At 38.2% G+C, this 21,678-nt stretch overlaps 1 protein-coding gene across 1 annotated transcript in view; it reads left to right on the top strand.

Moving 5' to 3' along the window:
- Window positions 1-13,336, top strand: part of LOC306882604 (leucine-rich melanocyte differentiation-associated protein-like) — a 305,855-nt gene extending 292,519 nt beyond the window's left edge. Inside the window, exon 7 of the mRNA XM_079437331.1 lies at window positions 11,212-13,336. Coding sequence (XP_079293457.1) covers window positions 11,212-11,291 — 80 coding nt within the window. The 3' untranslated portion in view covers window positions 11,292-13,336. The remainder of the gene's footprint in view (window positions 1-11,211) is intronic.
- Window positions 13,337-21,678: the final 8,342 nt, after the last annotated feature.

Raw genomic sequence — 21,678 nt, 5'->3', positions numbered from 1 at the left:
TGACGTTTAATGCCATGAATTATCATTAGCATTAGAACTTTTTCCACAAGTGTTTAAAAGATGATAATTCAGATGTTATTTACATGTCAAGGGAAGTCCTAAGGTCTTTCTGTGTTGGTGTAGGTCTGCAGTGTTGAAGAGCAATACTTTTAAAAGTAATTATAATAGTCCTTCTTACTCAGTGAGAATATTCAGCCTGGTTTGCAGACTATTTTTATTTATTTATTTGTTTTACATTGGATGTACTATATTTTTTTCTGTGGAAAAGAGTTTATGCCTGGACATATGGTGTGTCCGAAAATACATACTGTCTAGGTACATTTGAATTTGAGTTTACTTTGCAACCATCAGATATTATGTTCTATACAGTGGTCTTCTGAAATAAGGAAGCAGTCATCAAATATTTATTTTTTATTTTTTATCAAATGTAAACATGTTCCAGTCACATTTTCTTGGTTAAACATTACTTACACTATCAGAAAAAGAAACGAAAAAAACACAATTGAAATATTCTGTTTATTAAATCCATGTATGAATCTCCTCAACTTTAAAGCATTTTATATTTATTCCAAAATAATAACTCAAGGCAGTAACAATTTAAACAATATATTTTATTTGTGAACTTATTAAAAAAGAATAGCTGAACATTTTTTTTTTTTTCCGGTCATCAGTCATCAAAGCTTGGTAAATATTGGTCAAAGATGCCAGATTTACCTTAAATTTCACCAAGCTGATTACTCACTAAAAACTCCCACAGATCAAGTTTTCAAGCCATTATTTTGATGTAACTAAGTATCTAAATGTGTGAGTTGTTTACTTACTTGGTCTTCCCATTAACGCCATTATATTGTTCATTTCAGACTGATGTGCGAAGGTGGAACAAGCACAAACACAAGAGGCGGGATTTATTGCATGAACCAATCACAGCCAAGCATAACCAGTCATATCCAATCATATCGCAATGGAGGCATTGCCTCCTCTCATGTGACTTTCCCCCATTTGTTTTCAATTACCCAACTCCAAACTCACCCGCACACTTTAGGGGGTCTGTTAAAACTCAATGGGCTCAGGGGAGGCGAGAGACGTGGACTCCCGCTGTAACTTTACCCACGGGTGTTGCTGTTGGACAATGTTTCTTTAGAAAAACAAGTGATTTATACACTTTTTAATGTTTTTGTAATATTGCCATTGTTTTCTTTTTCTAATGCAATTTTTTTTTCTCACCCAATATTTTGAGGAGCGACTGCCTCCCTTGCCTCCTCAGAGGAAATGCCCCTGGTTCTATATAGTACAGGGCTTAAAGTTCTCCGGCACCGTGCCGGAACTCCAGCATGCGGCATTTGGCTGCGTCCTACATTTGAAAAAAACTTGCTGATATCACGTTCGAGTTCATGAGTTCGCCTACCAATGGTATGAGAGGAACACAGCTTTCACTCTCAACCAAACTGACATTACTAGCCATCAGAAGTCTTTGCTCTTATAAACACTAGATGTGCATTATAGCAGAGGAATGGAAATTAAGCAGCTGCATCTCGAGCGCGCGACACATTGAAAAAGCTGCGAGGCACAATGGTCAAAGATGGCTATCTAGCACCATATTTACATAGAAAAGCTATTTTTAAAAAAGCAGCAGAGCTTTGTAAACAGCATAAAATAATCACGTCATCTCCATAAGAACTATATGATTGCCAGAACAATTTACCGGTAGTTTTGAAAAGGATATTAATTTACCAGAAAAGACTGTATGTGTGAAAGGGGCTAAACTCTTCCTCTGCATATGCGGTGAGTTAACGTTCAACTTGGAAAACTGTGCGTTATCTCACTAGATTTGTAACGTAAAACGTTAATAAACCTGTGCCGTAAATAATTTATAAACCTTAAATATTTCTAATTATGCAATAGATTGTACATTGCGATTTCAAAATAAAAGTTTCTGACTTTGCATGTGGCCAAACATTAAAATTAAGTGGATTTAAAAGTTGTTGAATCACATGAAACATCACCAGGCCGTTGGCGCCCTCTGCAGGTATTTCGTTTTATAATATAGGCATATTACATGTATTTTAACAGTGAAACCATGTAATTAACAATAAAACTACGTAATTACTTGGTTTTGATCCTTTATTATAGCCTCACATTAGTTATTCAGCTCATAATTTTCCAAGTGTATGATACAGCTTTCTTTGGTCAGGTCAATTATATATTCATAAAAAAAATTAGTTTGAATACAGAAAGCAGTAACTTTGCCATAGTATCCTTTCAGATGTTAAAGTTGCCACAGTCATTACGTTCGTGGCGTGTGCAGCACTTTATATGTACCATTTTGTTTTATTAGTTTATTCTTCACCCCGATAGTATGAATATTATTAGTATGAATGAAATTCAGACGTACTATATCCTCCATGTTGTTACTGTCACATGGTCACATGACCTACCTGCGTCAGTTGTGTCGCTTCACTGCCATTCATAAATCCTTAGTTTGCACAAGAATCGCAAACGCAGGGAAAAAATATTCTCTGAATGTTTCGATGAAAGATTGTCTCAATAGTTTGCTTTTTCTCATGCCCGATCATAGAAAACAAGACATTCAGTGAGGTTTATGGTGGCCGCACCTGTGATTTCCAGGACAGCACTGAAACACATATCCTGTTATTTTATCCCAGTACAAATAGCGAGTACAGCTAAATTCCACAGAAGCACTTGGATGCATTAGAGTGTAAATTTGACAAGTAATGCATTACCTGAAAAACATAACCTGATTTCACATTAACCCAACAGCTGTAGGTCAGAAGCAGTTGTTTTAGGCCAGATAATGAGGACTCCATCACAGGATGTTGCTGCAGACTGATAAAGGGACTCAGGCAGATATATTGAGGCTCATATAATAGCACAAGCTCACGGCTGCAGCTGCTCACAGCCATAACTCACCCTCGCACACTCTCACCGATGTCCGTCCGGCTTCCCTTCAGGTATTATTGCAAGCTTGTGAGATAATAAGGAAAGTTTAATTGCTTTGCTAATTGATTTTTTTTCCCCACAACATTATTACCCTGATTGATTGCAGGGCTGATGAGAGCATGGGAGACAGGGAGAGCACAGGAAAACACACTGAGAAAGAGGGAGCAGAGAATAGATAACCTTGATGCTAAGAGCTACATCCTTCGGATATGTCTTTCCTTGACATATTGATGGCCCTCGAAAAGAGAGAAGCTGATTGTATGCAGATCACTTGAGCGGCCAGTTGATGAATTAGTTTTTCCTTGTTTAGAGGGGCTCATCAGATTCAAGGATTTATTTTTTTCATTTCTCTGTGTAGTTTCTAAGTCTTTTAAGTATAATTTTGCTTCATTAAAAAGTTTTACAGATAAAGAAATTAATTATATTTTTGGCCTAAAGGCGTGCATTCAATTTTTCTCCATTTTAAGATCACAATTTCTCAGTTTGATTCATTTATTAAAATACCTGGCTGAGATTTGTTCACTGAACTGTTTTTTTTTTTTTTTCTGTTTGCTTCATCAGGGTTTTATGTCTTAAATTCAGTTTGATCAAATTTTATAGCCATAAAAAGTCTTGAATATTATTTTAAGAGGTCTTAAGTTTGTGCACTGAACTGTGAAGTGGATAAAGTGATTAAGTTCAAAAGGCTACGATTTTATTAAATTTGAGTGCTGCACATTGTAAGAAAAAATACTACATTGTGGCACATTCTACAGTCTCTCACTTTCAGATCATTTCACAATCAATGAAGACATTTATGCCAAATTATTGCTTTTGATCTGTTGACGAATTATGACAATGTTTACTTTGTGTTTATATTGTACTATGTTGTAGATGAATGTAAAAGTGCATATCTTATCTCACTCATCTTTTTGAATGAGCAGCTGGAAGTAGTAAAGTATAGAAATTTCAAATTAAGAGTCCCAATTATTTTGGTCTAGTTAAATTATATTCAAGTTAAATGCATTAAGCATTTTCTTTTCTTCTATTCTTATTTTTTGTTTGTTTTCTGGTGGTATTTTGGTGAACCAATATATACATTTTACTAGACAATAATTATTAAATAACAAAATTTAGAATAATAAAAGTGACTTTTTTTTATTATTGCCTATCTTTGAACGCATTATTATAATATCAGCAAAATTCAATACCAAAAATCCAAAATAGTGCCCTAGACTATTTAGCAAAGTAAAAATCTGAAATATAGGATTTATGTTCTAATTGTATGGCTTTGTTTTGTATGAAAATGCAGTATTAATTTTATCGGTCAACGTCTGAAAAAGTCTTACATTTAGATACACTGTAAGGCATATGAAAGAATCTATTTATTATCTTTGTATTGTTTTGCAGCGCCTTAGCTTTCTGTATCATACCATTCTACTGAAATATGTATTTTTCCTGTAGATTCAGCGGTGACACTGCATAGGTGCAAGAAACACTGTAACTAGTATTAAAACTAGTAGTGCTAGTCGTAAAACAAGCTTGTACTCTGTGTGAGTCTTCTGCATTTTTCACGTTGCGCCTCCTGACACTTTTTAAATGGCAGTGTGATAAATGTTGGCTATTATGATTTCACTGGAGTTTTGCCAGAGGAAGAAAAGCAAAGACAGCAGATTTCCAGGACGTCAGGCACTGTGATAGCAGGTCATGGAGAGGTTGCGGGGGGCTCGTGTTGTTTGTAATAAGCTGTGAATACGCCAGTCCTGTCTCCACCTCCATCTCGCACAAAGACAACCTCCTCTCCTCTCCAAACATCCAGGTATGACAGGACGGGAACAAAGCTTTCAACCTTTCCCCTGACAGAATATGCAGCATGGAAACATTAGCTTCCCGAAAACTTTTAATCTGTCACTGTAATGGCTGTGCGTGAGTGTCTGAAATAAAGAGAAGGCCAGGCACTGACACAAGTGTTTTTTTCGTATTAGCTATCAGCTCATCAGCCGTCCCCTTGGGTTCAAGCTAGACTCTGCTTTCCACTAACAGGTTATGTAAGAAATAGCTGCTTCTGCATTTTACCTTTGTCTCTGGCTCCTCTTGTTTTCTCATGTAATAAGCAGAGTGTCCAGCTGTGGAAGTTGGCTGCCGTAGGCAAAATTTGCAGTGGGCTGCACTATATCACGCATCACCCCGGCTGCCAGTTTACGCTAAACATGCTCCCAGTCTCTGGCAGGCCCATGTGTGTTTTACTCTCTCCGTTTCTCTCTGCTCCCCACAGAGGTTTGTTTAAAGAAGTCAGTCTGCAGGGGGAAAGGATGGACATCTCCCAGACCTGTGCCATTTGCAGAGCGCTGCTTTAAGCACTTGAACATGTGAGGAAGCAGTCATGCTGCTTCAGGTCAATATTACAGCTTCATTCGTCAGCAAACTGAAATTATCCACACTTTATTAATCATGTGCTGTTCTCTATCACTAGATTTAACCCATCAGACACTGCTCCAGGCACTCATATGAGGGTCACAGACAAATAAAAATGCCTGATATTTGTAGATCACCCATGTATTAGTCAGTATTAGTTTGTACAGTAACAATTTTAATAACTTTATTTTCATTCCACCTTGAATACTTACACAAATTTATTTAGATTTGTTTTGTTTTTTTAAAAATATTTGGGTACTTGACCTGAAATAACTTTTTTAAAGAAATAAAATATTCATTCAAAATTTGTATTTTTTTGTTTATATTATTATTTGTATTACTAAAAATATATATTTTTAAATAATTGATTTATTAATAAATAAATAAATAAATATGACTGTAACAAATTATTTATAAAATGCATTATTAATATTATGATAATAATAATACTAATAATTCCACTTGTTTTTTTTCGGGTTTTAAGGCTTAAATATTAATGTATTAAATTTTTTTTACTTTTTTCAAGAAACTATATTATGTCTAACTACTCTTTCTTTATTGCAGTTACACCACCTTTTTTTTTTTTTTTTTTGTCAATTACTCACCCTCATGTTGTTCCAAACCTGTATGAATTTGTTTTGGGGGGATTTCTGCTGAACACAAAAGAAGATATTTTGAAGAATGTTGATCATTAAACAGCTGCTGGTGGCCATTGACTTAGTATTTTATTACATTTTTTCCATATATGAAAATCAGTGGTTACCAGCAACTGTTTGGTTACCAACATTCTTCAAAATATCTTCTTTTGTGATCAACAGGTGAAATGCAGACAGATACAGGTTTGGGACAACTTGAGGGTGAGTATTATGACACAATTGTATTTTATGGGTGAACTATGCCTTTAAGTCTCACCAATAATATCTTCTTGACTTTAAATCCAGAAAATGAAATCAAGTTCATCATAGATTCTTCTTATAACTTCTTATAGATCCAGTCATCATTGCCCCATGGGTTTGTTTGCTGGTGCTCTGTGATTTCAGTCTCACTGCAGCATTTAGGATGATAGTGCTGCAGTTGGGTGCTAGTCTTATATACCCCGGTGAGGTGAAGTGTACGAGAATCTCCTCTCAAATCAGCGCTCTGATAGTCAGAATGAGCATGCAGGGATCCAGCGGCGGTGCCTCCATCCCCAGGGCAACTACAGCAGCTGGAGTGTAAAAACCCTGTCACCCCCTCAGAACAAGTACTAGCGCTGGCAGAGCTGTCCGCTGCCCCCCCCCCCCCCACCCCCCCACAGAGCAAGGGGGTCTGATCTGATGCGAACAGACATCTCCACACACTTCACAGTTTGGATCACCTCAACTCGCGAGGATGGCAGGGAAAATGAGCGTCGCTCGGCTACAAAAGTCCAAATTTAGATTGACTGAGTTTGTCCGCGGGCTGACACGAGCGGGCCGCCGTTACTCGCCGCGCAAGGAGAGCGCAGGACTGGAGTGACACGTCGGAGAAGGCAGGTTGCCGATCGCTGGCGGTGGGGGAAGGGGAGGAGCGGCTACTTTGAAGGAAAGTGTCAGATTGGGTTAGCATCCAGACTGGTGTTGGAATATGCTTGGCACTAATATGGCACCAGTATCTCTGTCCTCATCTCTGTTCACTGTCAGTACGCGCAATTCTGCGGCCCGTCTCTCCGCGGCTCTGACAGTGTCTTTTCGGATTATGTTAGTGGCGCGCTCGGAGCGCCGCCGCAGCTCGCCCATCACTCAACCGCTTTGTTTGAAGCCTGCCCTTTTTTGTCATTAATGCACTTGATGTCTATTTAAAAACGGCGGCGAGAGCCGTATCTGTTTTCCTGTCAGGAGATCATTGACAGCATTAATGCCACTTGTCCTTGCCTCATTTACTAAAGCGCTGACACCTAGCTGCAGTCTGCCACATCCATCAAGCGCCTCTATTTCTTTCTCTCTCTCTCTCTCTCTCTCTCTCTCTCTCTCTCTCTCTCTCTCTGTCGCTGGCGTGTCAGAACGATCCTGTCTTTAACACACTCAGACTGGGCTGTCTCCACATATCACCTATAGGCCTCACAGTCAACTAGCGTTTTCAGCAAAGTGGAAGGAAGACATAAACAATACAAGCCCTGCGTTCTTCTTGTATTGTTTTGCCAGGTCATGTATTGTTGATGTATGAGAGAAGTGAACAGACACTCGCTCTCGCAATGCTTGTGAGGAGAGAGCCTCATTAATTGTCACTAATGTTGCATTAGTCACTGCTTGATGATGATTATTTTGGTTGAGCTCCATAGCAATACTACTAACATCCTTACAACTGTCTAGGAACATCTAAGTGACCATTCAGACATCTGCTGCTGCTTCCTTGCAACGCCCCACCAACCACACTCTTGCAAATGCTTAGAAATTACAATCAATTGACCCTTTGCCGGGAGTTTGATTGACAGGCAATCTGACCAATCATAACGGTGGAATTTGTCATTTTGTTGGACAAGCAAATCAGACAAGAGAGTAGATTAACATCGGTGGACTTAAACTTGTGTATTGATGTCTTTCCAAGGTTGAGAGATAACGTCTTCTGATGTTCATTCATGTTTATTTCATGGTTCGAGTAAATATGAAAAGACGATCAGTTCACGTGCCGCTTGAACTGAGGTGCCACAGCGATCTGTCATTTACATTTAAATTTAGTCATTTGGCAGACGCTTTTATCCAAAGCGATTTACAATTGGGGAATACAAAAAGCGATTAATCTTGAAGATTAATCTTTTTTTTTTTTTTTTTTGAGTTTAGGGTGAAGTCAAGTACTGCCGAAAGAGATGAGTTTTCAGTTGTTGCTTGAAGAATGCCAGGGTTTCGGCGTTCCGGATAGGGGTGGGAAGATTATTCCACCAGCCAGGAATGGTGAACGAGAATGTTCCGGAGAGTGATTTTCAGCCTCTCTGTGATGGTACCACAAGGCGTCGCTCACTAGCAGATCTCAAACTTCTGGAGGGGATGTAGGTTCGTAATAGTGAGTGGAAGTAGGAGGGTGCTGAGCCTGTGGTAGTTCTGTACGCAAGCATCAGTGTCTTGAACTGGATGCGAGCTGCCACTGGTAGCCAGTGCAAGGAGATGAAGAGAGGTGTAACATGCGCTCTTTTGGGCTCGTTGAAGATCAGTCGTGCCGCTGCATTCTGAATCATTTGTAGAGGTTTGATTGTGTTTGATGGCAGACCAGCCAGAAGAGCATTGCAGTAGTCAAGTCTAGAAACAACAAGGGCCTGGACAAGAAGTTGCGCAGCATGCTCTGTCAGAAAGGGCCTGGTCTTTCTGATGTTGTGTAGTGCAAACCTGCAGGATCGAGCAGTCTTTGCAATGTGCTCTTTGAAGGTCAGCTGGTCATCAAAGATTACACCAAGATTTCTGACCGAAGTTGATGGGGTAATCATTGATGAACCTAACTGAATCGTGAAGTCATGCTGTAGAGTCGGAGTGGCAGGGAAGACCAGAAGTTCCGTCTTTTCCAGGTTGAGCTGTAGGTGATGTTCCTTCATCCATGCCGAGCTGTCCGCCAGGCAGCCTGAGATCCATGCAGCTACCGTTGGGTAAAGAGAGATAGAGCTGTGTGTCATCGGCATAGCAATGATAGGAGAAGCCATGTGCATGTATGATGGGACCCAGCGATGTAGTGTATGTGGAGAAGAGGAGGGGTCCAAGAACCGATCCCTGAGGAACTCCAGTGACCAGTTGATGTGGTTTGGATACCTCCCCTCCCCAGGCCACCCTGAAGGATCTACCGATGAGATAGGATTCAAACCAGCGAAGTGGAATCCCAGTGATGCCCAGTGATGAGAGGGTAGACAGGAGATGCATTAAAGAGTCACAAAATGCTATTTAATTTTTGAATTTCTCCAAAAAATGACAATTTGAAACCTAAGACTTTGTTTCATACCAGAAAACAGCACTTTTCCATGGATGGGTTAAATCCATGTGGTACGACTCTGCTCGGCTCGCTCACTTTTCCGATGCAGTTAGTAATGCTTCAAAGTGGGTGGGATTATTGGACTAGTTGTGCCGCCTCTATTGCTGTGACATCGTTGTAAACGCAACAAAACCACGAAACGCAATGGAGTCTATCGATGAAATGGTATTTTTGATTCTTGACATGTACATGTTTTTCACTGCTAGACGAAGTTTGGTTCGAAGGGGGCTGATGGGAGCAAAGCAAAATACTAAAAGTTAAAATAATACAATAATAAATAAATAATATAATAATAAATCATTTAAAAAAATAATAAAAGAGAGTTGATAATGACTGTTGCCACTAGCAGGTTTGGCGTCTTCTTAAATCCAATGATGCTGGTAGTGACGATTTTCTCTGACCAATCAGTGATCTGCAGTGTAAACGCGTCATATTTTAGTATCAGTACGCCTCACTTGGAACCTCAACTGAGGTGGTACTAAGCGAGCCAGACCATGCAGTGGAAAAGCACCAATACAATACCTTAGCAAATGTCTAGCAGCATCCTAGCAGCCACCTAGTAACCATCTAACAACATCTTTGGAATCACCCAGAACACCCTAGCAATGCATGGAAATAATAAGGATTCATTATCGTGTTATATATCAAACTATTGTATTTTCTTGAAAGCATCACTGTAGCGTTTACTGCAGCAGTACTTGAGGCCTGTATTGATTTACTGTAAGTAGACATAAGCAAATGCCTTCTGTAGTGTAGTTTTCTGTCATTGATGCTCATAATGATGCTTGATTAGTTTTAATGAATGAGTGGTTAGGATCAACAGCATGAGTGGCAGCTTCACATAGTGTATCATATTCAAATAGTCACATGTGTTCTTGTCCTGTAGGAGTGTTAACACTGTCACAGTGTCTCTCTCACACTCTCTTCAATGAATGAAGCTAATGCTCACCTTATCAAACACAGTTGGTCAGTGGATCATTACGATGAGCTGACTGTTGATCTTCACCCTTACTGTCTTTTCATCTCTCTCTCTCTCTCTCTCTCTCTCTCCCTCTCTCTCTTTCTGAAGAAAGCAATCTCTTGGCTTGTTATTGTCTAGACAATGCCCTCAGGCTAAATGTTGTCTCTGTGGTTTTCTCAGACTTTAGACGGATGCACTGTCTCCCCCGACACACCTTTCATGCCAGAAATTTGAGTGAGAAATGACAGATTCCGGAGATTCAGTTTTGTTTTGTTTTTTTGCAGAAGTGTGTATACTTTACTGACAAACCGCTTTCTGATGGATAAACAGTAACAGAGAACTGTAACATTTTGTTGTTCATAGATTCATAATCATAATGCACATGCTTTTTTTATTTATAATCACTGAATAGTTAAATCTACCTATCTATTTTTCTATCTATTGTTCCATCGTTTTATCTATCTATCTGTCTGTCTGTCTGTCTGTCCAATGTGTAAAAATAATAAATGCTATTTTAAAAATAACTTTGTTTTCAACCAATAGAAAGATATATCACTATTTTACAACAAAGTACTGCAGTATATCAAAAAGCAATTATATCCATTATATGCTTGTCAATTTGACATTTATAAATAACTAACAAAATTGTAAAAGTGTATTGATGATGATAAAATGAACAAAATGAAAAATGAATCATGGTGCAGTCCTGTTGTGTTCAAGTTGTGAAGTTTTATTTTTCCATAATCAGTTGTCAAACAGTTAGAAAATGTATTTAAATATCATCCTAATATTTTATTATTTAAAGTGCTATTAGAATCACAGTATTTCAACTTGAGGGTTGCAGCATCTCATCGTTTCACATGAAGTCGGTTTGACATTGACGTTATAGTTAAATGTCATTTTGACATGCTCTTCTCTCTCACTTTCAGGGGTTTTCACCAAGTGCCGTTATGTCTACTACGGCAAGCACTCAGAGGGCAATCGATTCATCCGCAATGACCAGCTCTGACTGACAGACGGGTCAGTGAATACACACACGAGGGGGCTTTACAAAGATATCCTGCGCATATTATTATAAATATACATGTTGCCACACGCATTTTAAACAGCCAAACACAGCCCTCTAGTGCCGTCTGCTGAGTGTGCCTTCCCTGCCACCTCCCATCGCTCTCGCTCCGTCTGAGCAGTGCCATCTAGATTGACATGATTGCCTTTAAGCAGCCCCGCTATGCCACGGTGACAGACACACACGCAGCCAACAGCTCGTCCTGACAGCCGCGGCTCCATGATGGATTGCCTGGTCCAACTGCTGCTCTCCCCAGGTCAAAGGTCCCACCTGAGGCTTCAGGCTGCCCACACGGAAGCCCAGGATGAGCGCCTCTCAAAGTCAAAGCTAAAGTTAAAGAGAAAGATCAGGGGAAAGTGTTGCTTTTACACCATAGCCATTATTAAAAGTAAAGCTTATTACATGGTTTTGAAACCATATCTTTTTCTGTACATTACTGTAGGCGGAATGTCAGTTCAAGTCATTGAAGGTTTTTGTTTACTCCAAAAAGTAAAAAACAAAGTTCAAAAGGATAATAAATGTAAACAAATTTAATTTAGTGTTTGTTTAAATTTATTAGCCTTTTTTAAGCTTTAAATATAAAAGGCATGTCAGGCAAGTGCTTACCATCAATTGGTATGAAGTTTTTTTTTTGTTGTTTTTTTGCTTTTAATCTTATATTTAATCTGTTGTGTTTTAATGATCCAAAGCTTTATTGAATGTTTTAAGTCCTTTCAGAAATGCAGCTGCGAGGCCCTCACAGGCTCTTGACTCTGTGGCATGTGCATGTTTGTGAGGTGCATGTGCATGTCGTGTGTGAAGTTTGTGTGTTGCGGGGGCAGTTTTGCAGTGCCGGAGCCTGGAGGAGCTGTGAAAGAAAGAGGTAATGAGCTTTGCTTTATTTCATTCTTTCTCTGGAGGGAGAGAGTAAAGAAAGACAGCAGCTCTGGCAGTGAAATTGGAGGAGGTGGATGTATGTATATGTGAGAGGGGAGTCAACAACTTTCTCCAGTCTTTTTGATTATTTACTCATGTGGTTTTTGGACCTATTCACGGTATTTTAATGATTTATTTTCTTTGTATGTTTTGAAAAATCAATTTAAAAAATCCATAATGGCATTTGCTGTGCTTTGGAAACAGAGTTTACAAACAGTGGCCAAAAAGTTGGGCAAATATTTAAAACATTAACTCCATTAGGTACAGTGAGGGTGATGAATGTTTTATGGGAGTCCAATTGTTTCGCCTCTTGTTTTTTTTTTTCTGTTTTTTTTTTTTTTTGCATTATTACATTCCACATTTAAATTTGAGCTTATGTACTGAAGTCTGCATTAGACTAGCCAAAGATCCACTGCAAACAAAATAAGTTTGTGTTTTAAACAAGAAATGCAAATGATTTCAACTTGTTTTTTGATGAACTGGGATTTGAGATTAGTTTGATTGTTGTATGAATCTTCTTTTGATATGTGTAGTTGACATGACATGTAAAAGTGTCCTTCAGAGTGACATGCTATACTCCATATACTAAAACTGTTGTAGACACGGTGTGAGTTTTCAGTCGTATTTCGACTCTTTGTTATTGCTTCAATGCAAAGGAAACCATGCAGCGTGCCCACCGTGCCGCTATTTGTCAGGCATGTTCAAGTAAGCTAGATATGCGCAGATGCTGTGCAATTCGGCTGTAATTAATATATTATGATGACTCACCAATTCAGTATTTGCGTTAAATCTAGCATATTTGGCTTAAATGAAGTAGCATTTGCACATTTGCTCAATTATTTAATTGAACTGCAACTAAGCTGAATACGTTATTTGTCAACTACACATATATGTAATCAATAAAATGGGTAGTCTATTACTTGTATGCAGTAGGATTATTGTATGTAATATAATATAATTGTTAAAAAATTATATGAAAATGTAATCCCAAAATCGTGAAACATTATTTTTGATTAAATAACCATGTGCTATCCACTGTCTTAAGCAATAAATAAATAAATAAAATTACTTGTAAAAATGGGTGTCAATCTGGTGTTCTTTCAGTATATAGACAAGCTGGGAACTGCAATTGTTTTTATTAATATTACTATTAGTATTATGTTTACATGTCTGAAACTTGCTGCTTTTTTTTTTTTTTTTCCCTTGTAAACATTCATTATTAATGGCATAATTTTGCCTGGCCTCATCTTACTTAATTGCCGTGTGTTAAACGGCCTCCCAAGTATGCCATCCGAATTAGCCCAGCAAATGAGAGACGTAGTTTTGGATGTGAAAGAAAGCATGTGTACCCAGAGCAGTGCTCGGCAATGTGAAGCACGCAGGGAAAGGTCACAGATAGCCCAGTGCAATGATTTTGGTGTGCACCGGCTATGTGGGTTTGACTGTGGGTCACAGGTTGTGTGCGTCTGTGCCTTATGCACATGTCGGTCCAAGTGTGTGTTTCAGTGTCTGAGAGGGACACAATGCTATGGGAATATTGTACTAAATGTGTGTGCAGGTTGTTTATTGTGTGTGTGTGTGTACAGTACATTTGTGTCTTCGGCCCCATGATGCCTGTGCGTCGCTCCTGTCGTACTGCTGGAGAGCATGGTCACTAGTGCGGGCGTTTCTAAATGACAAGGTTTATTTGTCGGTATTGTGATATGTTCTGAGAAAAGTGGCACTGACAGCTGGTGGAGGCAGCAAGAAGGAGCCACAAGAAGTCCCCCACTCCCCACCCCTCACCACACCACCCTGGCTGGCTCACCCAACCATCCCCATGAAAAGAACAGACATTTAAAACTTTGTGACATGTGTCAGAGACGCTGCCATTGAGCCACTGCCGCTGATGTAGCCAGAATTGACAGCACCCGAGCCGCTGGAGCTGGCTTGGGGACATACCGAGTTTGGTGAGTGTCAGTTCCCATCCTCGTCAGGGTCTCATCTCAAGCAGCTCCGCAAATATCAACAGCATTAGAAGGCAGGCGGAAGTGCAGCGGGAAGACACATGCTGACACACACACACACACACACACACACACACACGTGTTCGGGAGAGAGACAGTGTGCGCTTGGAGAGGCGTGTGGCGGGGACTAATTAAGGTGTGAGAAGTGGAGAGTAACCTGTGGGCTCTGACCTGGGACTCCCTGCTCGCAGGGCTCCAGGAAATGCTCCTCGCTAGGAGAACGCAGGAATTCAGGCCCTGAGAAAATTGATGGAAATGGTTGGAACTAAATTATCATCTCAGTTTGACAAGATTCTAACGGAACAATCATGGTTTCATGTTTTGAAACGATGCACGCTATTGACATGCATAAGTGGTCATTTTTGCTCATATACATGGTAATTACACGTTTATAACATAGTAACACGAGCTCAGAATCTTGATTTCACACAAAGTAAACCATTTAAAGGTGATATTAGGATAGAAGAGGTGGAAAGAGTGGGACCTTAACAGTTTGATGAGATGTGAGAAATTATCAGGATTTACAATTTTTGAAACGGTCCACATTATTGACATGTGTAAGTGGTAATTTTTTGCTGAAACACTTTCTTTATATTGCATTATAGATTAATTTTCAATTCAATTCAAGTTTATTTGTATAGCGCTTTTTACGATACAAATCGTTGCAAAGCAGCTCTACAGGAATTTAAGTTTCCACAATATATTTATATATTGCAGTACCTTAATATATTTAACTTATGGCAAAATTTGGTAATTCTGTATGTTGTCTGAGCATTGGCATCCTCTGAGGGTTTGGCATCATCTTTTCTCAGGTGTTTGGTCATCTCAGATCATTTAAGGGTTGGATCCAGACTGAAGCTTCTGTAATTCCTAGTTACCACGGGATGTTTGCAGAAACAGAGAAACAAATAGAGACATAATTAGCGTAGCTGCTGTTCCATCTAAGCAAAAATTATTTGTTCAACCCAAGCTAAAGAATAATAATAATGTACATTTGATCAGATATAATGCATTTTATAATCTTGTACTGCAGTTATGTGAATGCTTGGCTAAAGAGATGTGTCTTTAATCTAGATTTAAACAGAGAGAGTGTGTCTGAACCCCGAACGTTATCAGGAAGGCTATTCCAGAGTTTGGGAGCCAAATGTGAAAAAGCTCTACCTCCTTTAGTGGACTTTGCTATCCTAGGTACTACCAAAAGTCCAGAGTTTTGCGACTTTAGGGAGCGGGTTGGATTGTAGCGTGGTAGAAGACAAGTTAGGTACGCAGGAGCTAAACCATTTATGGCCTTATAGGCAAGTAATAATATTTTGTCAATGATATGGAACTTAATAGCCAGTGCAGAGACTGTAAAATTGGGGTAATATGATCATATTTTCTTGATCTGGTAAGAACTCTAGCCGCTGCATTTTGGACTATCTGTAGCTTGTTTATTGAAGATGCAGGACAACCACCTAGCAGTGCATTACAATAGGCCAGTCTAGAGGTCATGAATGCATGAACTAGTTTTCTGCATCAGAAACAGGTAGCATGTTTCGAAGCTTGGCAATGTTTCTAAGATGGACGAATGCTGTTTTTGTAACATGGAAAATATGATTTTCAAAGGACAAGTTGCTGTCTAATATAACACCCAGATTTTTGACTTCAGAGGACGTAACAGTACATCTGTCTAGTTGCAAATTGTAATCCAAGAGATTCTGTGTACTGTTTTTTGGTCCAATAAGTAATATCTCTGTCTTACCTGAATTTAATAGGAGGAAATTATTGGTCATCCAATCTTTTACATTTTTTACACAATCTATTTTCTTAGATCATTCAGAAGTTTCATCTGGTGTTGAGATATATAGTTGAGTATCATCAGCATAAGAATGAAAACTAATCCCGTATTTTCTAATAATATTACCAAGGGGCAACATGTATATTGAAAATAGCAGAGGATATAGGACAGATCCTTGTGGTACTCCATACTTTACTAGTGATAATTGAGATGACTCCCCCATTTAAATGAACAAAGTGGTAGCAATCGGACAGGTAGGATCTAAACCATCTTAAAGCCTGCCCTTGAATACCAGTATAGCGTTGTAATCGATCTATGAGTATATCATGGTCTATAGTGTCGAACGCAGCACTAAGATCAAGTAATACTAGCAATGAGATGCAGCCTTGGTCTGAAGCAAGAAGTCATTTGTAATTTTAACAAGTGCAGTTTCTGTACTATGGTGAGGCCTGAAACCTGACTGAAATTCTTCATAGAGATCATTTTTTTGCAAGAAGGAGCACAATTGAGCAGACACAACTTTTTCTAAAATCTTTGACAAAAACGGAAGATTTGAAATGGGTCTGTAATTTGCCAGTTCATTATAATCTAGTTGTGGTTTCTTAATAAGATGCTTAATAACTGCCAGCTTGAACGGTTTTGGGACAGGACCTAAAGATAACGATGAGTTAATAATATTGAGAAGCGGTTCTTCTACAACAGGTAACAACTTTCAGTAGTTTAGTGGGTACAGGATCTAATAAACATGTTGTTGCACTGATAAGATCACTGTTTAGATGCACTGATAAGTTTATTTAGCTATTCCTGTCCTATAGTTGTAAAGCACTGCAGTTTTTAAGTGTGATGAATGAAGCTGAAATACTAGACGCAGTAGAATATACATTTGATATTGTATTTCTGATGTTAATTTCAAATCCATTAATTATGCCTTGTACTATACTTTGCAATGCAGTGCATTATATCAAATATTCATTGTTACATCTTCAAAAAGTGTAATGCCTTAAATGAAACAGCAAATTTTATAATGAATTTATAATTTTGGCTATTATTATTTATGAAAAGATGCAATGCATTTCATTGTACATAATGAATACATTGCATTATACACAAAGGCGTCAAGTGCTACCATTTTTTCTATTACACATAGTAGTAACAAGTTTATAACATAGTAGTAACATAGTTATGACAAGAAATGTTAGAATTTGTATCTTCAAGAATACATTAAACCACTTAAAGACAATTAAAATGCAATATACAGCTGTATAAAAACCATCTGTTTCCCACAAAAACACTGGTGCTAATAAAACATTGCTTTCACCAATCGCATACCAGTGGATATGACATTTAATTGCTATCAAAATAGTAACGGCAGAAGATTGGGCAGCGTGCAAAGTCTGGTCCGTATATGTAGTTCCATAAAAAGCCCAGAGCTGTATCAGAGCAGCACAGCACTACTACCCAACAGTCAGCACAGATGCCGTCAAAGCAGCGGCAGGAAATCATCTGTAGTCATCAGTTATTAGGCTACTCTCTCTGAATGACTGACGTCTGTGAATGCAAATGAGAACGCGTGCTGCGTGTGATTGACAGCTGTGCGCTGATAGCGTATGCTAACTGAATGAGTGAGAGGTGAGACGGGGAGCAGATCACTCTCCAAAAGCTCACGGCTCCATCCTTTACGACAGACACGAGGAGATATTAGCCCGGGCAGACGGGAGAGGGAAAAGGGCAGGTGGGGAGAGAAAGAGCTTTATTTCCGGCGCAGTTTCAGATGAGTAGCATTTGTCATGGAAGGGGAAGATGGTGTAATTAGCTTGTCAGTCTGCTTTAGGCTGAGCTTGCGAGCGCCGGTAAGAAAGATGGACGAACTGCCACGCGAGTTGACAGGCAGTCGATAATGTGGCAATTAATGTCATAAATAATTCCTCTACCAATTATATTCGAATGGACCCTGCGCCTTAAAAAGAGAATGGTGTTCCCTTATCACTTCCTCTATCGGTAAGCATAGCCATCATTTCCAACATAATTATTTCTCTTTAAACATCGAAAGAGAGGATGACCCGTACTTTCAAGTGTAGAAAAAATACTTGTTCTTTTTTTGTATTAAATAATGAACAAACCATTAGGATCATGTGTGTGTGCGGGGGCTTTAAATGTCATGGTCGGGCCCTAGACAAGATTACACGCTAATGTAATTTCAAAATACGGAGGGCATTAGATAAATCAATTTGGCTTGTTATGTTAAAGGTTGCTAAAGCCATACTAACATGCAGCGTATTGATCCAACACCACCTTCTACTGTGGGAAAACGCTGGTCTACCTGATCTCGAAAGTCAAAGCAAATGTTTCCCAGAATACATAAATTACTGCAAAAACTACTTAAGCCAACATGCCCTACAAGGCAATGCTATTTAAATATTAACATCTATCATGCATCACAATCACTCATGTTTCCAGATGACAGGCTATTTAATATTTGTCTCTATTTGGTCACGTAAAATGACAGATATATGCTTGATTAACAGTGGAATTCATGGAAGTCCATCTACACTATTACTGTCCCAGTGAACACATAATAAATGGTTATGGCTTCCTTCTCCTCACTGTATCAGTGGCTTTGCGATTATTAATTGTCTGTCTGAGGTGAATCAAATGGTGGTGAGGCTGTTGTAAATGGCTTCCCATCCATTGTTGTTAAACCACTCTTGAAATGGATGACCAAATAAAAGGAGCTCAACTCATGCAAAACGTCAGTAATGTTGTGTAAAACCCTGTTAAATACGTCTGCTGGCTCTTTGGTGTGGGAAGGATGGCCGCAGCTGTAATATATAGCCCGGGCCGTGATGGCTCAAGGTCACATCAGCCACCTCTACATAATGCATGAACCCCCTACTTCCTCAGTCAGTGTCCAATCACTCAGGCCCAACCTTGGGATGAAAATTTTACTAAGTAAATCAGTGAACATGCTGGCATTTCTATTAACCTCCAATGTGCAACCGACAGCAAGATGAATAATGCTAAATAATAACATGTGGCTGTAAATCAGCTTTACAGCTTGAAGGTGAGCTGAAACTGCACTGTATACTATGTGCCGTCGGACATTATTTGCAATGCTTCAAAGCTAAAGACCTTGCTCGGGTACAACAAATGATCTCGCTAAGCTAGTCACATCTTAAATGAAGCTGTTCGTAAGTCCGTATGTAAAATAGCTGCTATGGTGAGATTTGACGTGAGATCTGTTTCAGCTGCTTTCATTGGTTAATAGCTAAAGGTTTGATTTAATTTTTTTTATTATTATTTATTTTTATTTTTTTTAACGATGGACTAAACCTATGTTGTACTTCGACCTTTTGTCTTCATTCTTCAGGCCTTTTGGTTTACACTTTGTTGAAGCCTCGCTATATTTAGGCCTTAAGCTGTTATTTTCTATGCTCGACTTGAAAATGAAAGTGTCCATAAGACGGTGGTGGAAATATTGGCATTTTCTTACATTTTCATAGCAGGTCTAGGAGGGAAGATAACGCAAAACCAGTGAGCGTGTAAGATTTGCCCTATTCACCAGATTTTCAGTCTTGCTTTTTATGTAATGTCAAAAATGTTTATGAATGATAATTTTTCAAAATCTAGTCTAAGAGAGTTATTTTATGTAAATTAAAATAAAAAAAGGTTGACCTTTAAGATGGAGTGTTTTTTTTTTTGTGAAAATATGTATTTAATATAAAGTTAATAAGTTAAATAGCGTTATGTAATTCTAAAGTAATTTGTACATTGATTCCTCTAAGAAGCGTAAACTAGTGGTTTCTTTCCATATAAGATTACTGTGTAATTCAGTTTTTGAATTGACCATTGACTTCTGTTCTTTGGACAAATAATAATAATAATAATAATAAATAAACAACAACAACTGAGACATTCTCAAAATGTCCTTTTATAATATCATTTTTTTTAAAGACTTAATTTTTTAGATAATTAGCCTTGTTTTCTGTCTTTCTTGGCTTGATAACATTCTGAAGAAAAATATGATTCTTAAGAAGCTGTTGGGATTATGAAATCCTTTTTTTTTCTTAAATTAGAAATGAGAAAAATATTAGAAGAAAAAAAAGGATGCTTCATGAATCTGATGGCACAGGCTCAACAGCAGCTATACTAATATTGTAATACTGTTTTCAGATTTAAAGACATATGGACATCATTCAGATAAAATCATCCCATCTGTCAACACTAAAGGTGAACTTGCCTTCACCTTTGGTAAGTTTATGGTAGAGTAATTTTGATGTTTTCAATACAAACTTTCATAAATTTTTCTTTACTCACATTTAACTACTTATGACATTCTATTTCCTCTCATTTATCTTCATGCATCCAGTGACAATATTGTTGTAAATATCACGTTACAGGGTGAAGCTGCAGATAGAAGTCAAGGTAATGGATTTCTTTCCATGCTGAAGTAAGTGTGTGTGTGTGTGTGTGTGTGTGTTCTCAACAACATATTAATGACATGGCACTGTTAGGGAGAGAATTGGACGCGCACACACGCCTTACACATTTTCTCTTCAGATTGTGTTTTGTGTTGAGGAAAGCTTGCTCTACAAGACAATTACATTACTCCCTGTGGATTTGTTTTCTCTCTGCTGTTTCACATGTAGACAGGCAGACTAATGCATGTGGAGAAAGAGCTTGATTGACCATTGCTAACAAATGTTTGTTGAGAGGAGAGGCGATTTTTGATGTCATGTTAAATTAGTCACGATTTTCCTCCCAGTCTTCACGCTGAGAGAAATCGTGTAATATTAACAAATGATAGACCAGGCGTGTATAAATAAAGGCTTGCCTTTATTTATATCATCATCATTAATTTGTTTTGAGAGTAATTTCATGTGAAAACTCTCAAGCGTGTGGACGTTTAGCCGTGACCTGTAACATGTTGCTTTATTACTTCCATTGGCAGGTAAATCCCAATTAATGCCATTTTCATCTCATAATGAATGAATGCACAAATATGAAAATATCAACAAATTAGATTTTCTTTTTTTTCTATTCAAATTTTTAATGGTCATATTTATACATTTTTGATACACTAATACATTAAACTAATTAAATAAGGTAATATTATCAAACAATTATCATATTTAAAAAAATAGCTCAGTCTATTTATATAAATGTTGATTATATTATTTACACATTTTAAAATGTATATAAATATATAAGGGAACTGGTTATAATAAAAAATAAAAAAAAAATAAAAAAAAATTAATATGGTCAAATTTACAGTTTTAACAATACTGACCAAAATGCTGATTAAAATCGCTTTAGTTGAAATAGTTTTGGGAAGTTGTTGTGTTATGCTTCATGCCAACTATCCATATTCAAAAACAAACTGGCATAATTGACCATTTGGGCTGAACATGCACGCCCGAAGGGAAATAATTGTTCTTCGAAACTTCTTTTTTCGATATTGCAGGAGACCATTGACTTTTGTGTGCATGCTCAATCTTGGTCTTCTTGTCTGATAAAAAGTAAATCAAGATTAGTGAGTTTGTGTGCTCTATTAACACTAAGCAATTAGGCAGCTCCCAAGTGAGAGCGCTTAATGCCGTGTGATCTGATCGCACACATTTGCCCGTCACCAGTC

This window comes from Barbus barbus, assembly GCF_936440315.1.
Source record: "Barbus barbus genome assembly, chromosome: 16".
NCBI lineage: Eukaryota > Metazoa > Chordata > Actinopteri > Cypriniformes > Cyprinidae > Barbus > Barbus barbus.
Note: the sequence above shows the minus strand (reverse complement) of the source record. Positions and strands in the feature narration are given on the sequence as shown.